At 44.2% G+C, this 4,741-nt stretch overlaps 1 protein-coding gene across 2 annotated transcripts in view; it reads right to left on the minus strand.

Annotated features, from left to right (window-relative positions):
• Positions 1 to 4,741, minus strand: part of VAC14 (Vac14, PIKFYVE complex component) — a 267,959-nt gene that overhangs the window by 100,800 nt on the left and 162,418 nt on the right. For both annotated transcript variants that reach the window (XM_019505828.1, XM_019505829.1), the window contains one exon: positions 3,574 to 3,706. In XM_019505828.1, the coding sequence (XP_019361373.1) occupies positions 3,574 to 3,706 (133 nt within the window). The remainder of the gene's footprint in view (positions 1 to 3,573; positions 3,707 to 4,741) is intronic.

Here is a 4,741-nt window from a genome sequence, read left to right on the forward strand (position 1 = left end):
AATCTCATGCTTAAGGCATATTAGTCCATGTAGACAAACCAGATATTTCACCTCCCCTTACAGTGCTTTGGCTAGCCAGCTTCTGAAGAAAGTAGGCCCCCATGAAGAATTTGGGTGAAATGGAAATTCAGTGCTGGGTTCCCTAAGAGCAATGAGCCACTTTGACAGGAGCATGGTCTGAGTCCTCAGTAAGAACAGGTGATTGGAGACTCACCCTAAATATGAAAGGGTCAGTAACTTGAGTACTGTACTTCTGATAACTGCTCAGTTCTCTAAGGTGGGTTTCCTCAGATTCCTCACATCACCAAGCACCAGGGATTTAGTGCGATTAAAACTAAGAATCACCTCTTCACTCTAACTTCACGCTTCTGCCATGGCATGGAGTTCATCTGGTCAGAAGAAAGTGATGGACATTTCCTTCCCTAGGAATAAAGGTCAACACCTCTCCACAGACTGTATTGCCAAAGATACTTTGCACTCGTGACATGAAAAGGGATGCGTCTTCCATTCTGTGGGGTTATTTTATAATTGCATTTGCCCAAAGCTCAAGCACACAGCGTACCTTCCTTCTCTGTGGTATGTGAAGACTTTGCAGTGAGATGAAAGTCTATATTATAATAATCAACTACAAACAGACATTACTGAGCCCCAGACAAGGATTGGAAAATAAAACATGATCATTCCTAACATCACTTGGCACCCTCTGGCTGACCCTCTGGACTGCCTCCTTTTGCCCAATTCTAGACTCAGCTGGCAAAGTTACAGCAAAAATTGCTGCTTTGTGCTTTTAAAAAACCCTATCCCACATTTCCTTTCCATCTCATATTATTTCTTTGGATGGAAACATTCCTTTCAGTTTAACAATTTTGTTTTCATTTACTTTTCCCCAAAATACACAGTAACTGACTGATACTCATACAGTCTTAAGGTGTTCCTGGGGCTGCAGGTGGCTGGAAAAGAACGAAGTCGGTTGTGGAGCAGGTAGAAGGAAGAATAAAGACTGTATCTGAGGGAACCCTCAACTGGTACACATTTGAGAACCTTTTATTAAGCATTCCCTTTGTGCTCTGTATAACCCAGCCAGACCCCACTAACAAGCAAGAGAAACTGTTGAACTTCGGTGACTGTGGAATGGTTGCACACCAAAAGCCTAGAACATGCTCCAATAGCAAACTTTAGATTGGCTTACTGTCCTGCCTTAACTCCCAGAACAAGCCCTGCCTCTCCAGGTGGCTAGCACTCCACGCAGAGAAGCCAGAGTTGCTAAGGGATGGTGTGAAACTACAACAGGGGAAAAGATGCACAGTTCTAATCTAAACTGCAACTAAACATCATCATGAAGACTCCATCTTTAATGGTCCTCTGTGAAAATAGATCAAGCATTCAAACTTTCCCCCTGCCCTACCGCCCACATCCAACCCCACTAAAAGTCCTAAAAACGCTCTCTATTATCCTACCCCCTTCTCACTTTCTTTAAATAAGCAGGGAAAGTCAGAATTGGCATTTTAAGCATCTCCATTAAACTTCACACTTAATTCCCACTGCACCTATTTGAGCAATTCATGGCTCTCAGAGCCACTGCACCATGCTGTTTGTAGACGCAGGGAGATGCCACTGAATCAGTTACACAAGATCACATTATGATCATTTTCCTTGCAGTCATAAGGGCTGGAGATATTTCCTTTAATAGAAAGCAAGAATTCTGGACAGCCACCATGAAAATGTTCTTGCTTGATGAACTGCCATGAACCAGCACAATTACAGCTCTTGTTGTATCCTGGGAAATAGCACAGCAAGCCTGGAAGTCTTTGTACCCAAAACATATTCACCATGTGGACAGAAGAGATGACTGCAGGAATATTTAACCCAGAACTATACAAGCTCAAAGCTAAGGTCAGAACCAGGAATTGTTCTCTCCTGTTCTGTGAACTTGCCCCGTCCCTTTCAAGAGAAAGGCGGCCATTTCTCTCCAGACATCCTACGCAGTTCGTACTGTGGACTCGTTTCTGCTGCACAGAAGAAAGAAGAGAGGAAGCGCTGAGAATGGGAATATTTTAATGATGAAGTGCTTGCTGTTTTAAGATTCCCACATAATTAAAACCTAATGTATTAAACTTCTACAGGAGAACGCCATTAGCACATAACAACCAAGACTAGTTGGGAAAACTGACAAAGATGTCTTGTTTGAATTGGCAAGTCATGTAAAGGAGAAGAAGAGCTCCTGGAAGGGGTGAAAAAAAATACCCATCTCCGCTAAAGAAAAAAATGGGAGTGAACATGCTCAATCACCAAATCAAGGTCCAGCCCACCTGCTCAAAGTACACGGATGGTTCACTACTAATTGTTTCAGCAGATATATTTAACACAGAGATCAAAAGACAGTTTAACAAATTAACATTACCCTCCCACTGAGATGAATTAGGCACCTTACCACTTTGAGCTATCTCAGGCTGCATGTAGACTCAGGCAGACCAGGGAGACGCCACTGTCACACTCGAAAAGCTGTCTTCACAAATAAGGAACAGAAACTTCCTTTTAGGGCACTTAAGAGTTTACAGAAGCTGATGAGGCCATAGCACGCCACACCACCTCTCAACTCAAGGGTCAACTTCTGATCTCTACACTCTTCACAGATGAATTTGTTTATACATAACTCTTGATCTTTCACAACTAATTCTATCCTGAGACACTGCCTCAGAGCTAGGGAGATAGTATTTCTCCCCCTCCCCAACAGGGAGTTAATGTTTCTGTTGCATTTCAGCACACACCTTGATAGAACCTTCTTAAGGTGGTCAGGGAAGAATCCCTCCCCCTCTGTAATGCACCTTGTTGCCTTTGACCTTTAAGACAATTATTCCTGAGTGAAAGCAGAGGAATTTGCTTCCCCTACCCTACTTTTCATTGTGTTAAAAGATTACATTATGCCAGCTGTCACAAAACATGTTTTTCTAGCATATGCCACTTAATCTCAGCTCCTTGGAAAAAAAACTTAAAGCCAATGTATAAGACAGAAACACTGACTCCACCATTGTTGTCCTTACACATTAAAAGCATTTCCTTGAAGTGATCAGCCTTGCCTAGAGGTGCTGACTGTTGGAATTCAGATGAGTGCACATATTTCATAAAAAAGGCTCTGAAAAGGACACCAACACGTACACACAAGACAATACAACATGATGCAACCTGCACTAGCAAAATGAGGGCCCAGTAGACTACATGCTCACAGAAAACTTGGTTTCATGTTTCACATGGTTAGTTTGTTTCTCTGCAAAATGGAATCTGAAGAGAGGGTGTTTAACAGGGAAAGAGTTAACCTCTGACAAAGGAGCAAAATTGTGGTGTTTCAGTAGGAAAATTGAATCCACTTGCTCTGAACACATCCGCCTAAATAATGACAAACAACAGTGGCTCTAAGAGAGGTCTTTAGTCACCAACAGTCCAACCCATGAGCCAGGCAAGTGTTAAGCTAATACGCCACTTCTTCATATTCACCATTTGGGAAGAAAGCACATTTCAGGGTCTTAGAGAGATGGAAGCCACAGCAAATGAGTGGGAGGAAGGTAGCACTCTGACCTGATGATGAAAGCTCCCCTTGTCTCCAGTAATTTCCGCTCGCTGCTAAATCTCTTGAGCAGATTGATCATGAATTTGTAGAAGTAGGAGTTCATGGTGGGTGTGGAAGGAGAACACTCCATGCCTTTAGTACCTGCAAGGTGGGAAGAAAAGGAGGAAAACTTAGTTACACAAATATTCCCTGCCTAAATTGGAATTTTGTATACACATCATACATCAAGTCTTACAGAATTAGCCCGTCAGGGTGGGGAAGGGACAGTGGCAGTTTTAGCAAGGTAGGGTATTTTAAAGGTATGATCTAATGCAGTAACTCTCAACCAGGATGCCATGGAACCCTGGGGTGCCTCCAAGTCATTTAATGGGTGCCTAGGAGGTATGGGGACATAAGCAGATAGGTGCAGGCTCAGCATTGTTCCTGCCTGGCTGATCCCCCACTTCCACAGCACATCCCCTCTGCAAGGAGGTAAGTACTGGGATATATTAATTTGTTTTTGAAATTGGGTGCCACTCAATTCATCAGAGATATGGAGGGGTGCCTTGAGTCCAGAAAGGTTGAGAGCCACTGAGGAACTGAGACAAGGTAGGCAGCTAGCTATGGCTAGAACCACCATAAGAAGAGCAGAGGGAGGTGGCTAGAACAGAAGACACTTGTTCAAAAGGCCTCTCCTACTTCATATCCACCTGGGCGACAGTGATCATCGCCTGCTGGAATTCACCATCCAGCACAAGGTGGCAAAGGCCTGCAGTAAGGCAGCGGCCCTAGATTTTAGGAGGGCAAACTTCAGCGAGCTAAGGAGGATAGTTGGAGAAGCGCTGAGGTCCCGGAGGGGAAGGGAGCCAGGTGTCCAAGGAGAGTGGTTGCTCCTTAAGGAGATGATCCTCCAAGCCCAAAGAAAGGTAATCCCAACGAGGATCAAAGGGAGCAGGAGAACACGCAAGCCTCCATGGCTCACCAAAAGCATCCAGGAATGTCTCCTTGCTAAAAAGGAGGCGTACACCCAATGGAAAGAAGGGGTCATTCACCAGGGAGGACTATTCTGCAGTTGCTCGGGGATGTAGGGGGGTAGTTAGGAAGGCCAAGGCAGAGATGGAACTGGGACTAGCTTCCCAGATTAAGGACAATAAGAAGTCCTTTTTTAAATACATAGGGGGTAAAAAGAAGGTCCCG

This window comes from Gavialis gangeticus, unplaced genomic scaffold (genome assembly GCF_001723915.1).
Source record: "Gavialis gangeticus isolate Ggan-Ray unplaced genomic scaffold, GavGan_comp1, whole genome shotgun sequence".
NCBI classification, from domain to species: Eukaryota; Metazoa; Chordata; order Crocodylia; family Gavialidae; genus Gavialis; species Gavialis gangeticus.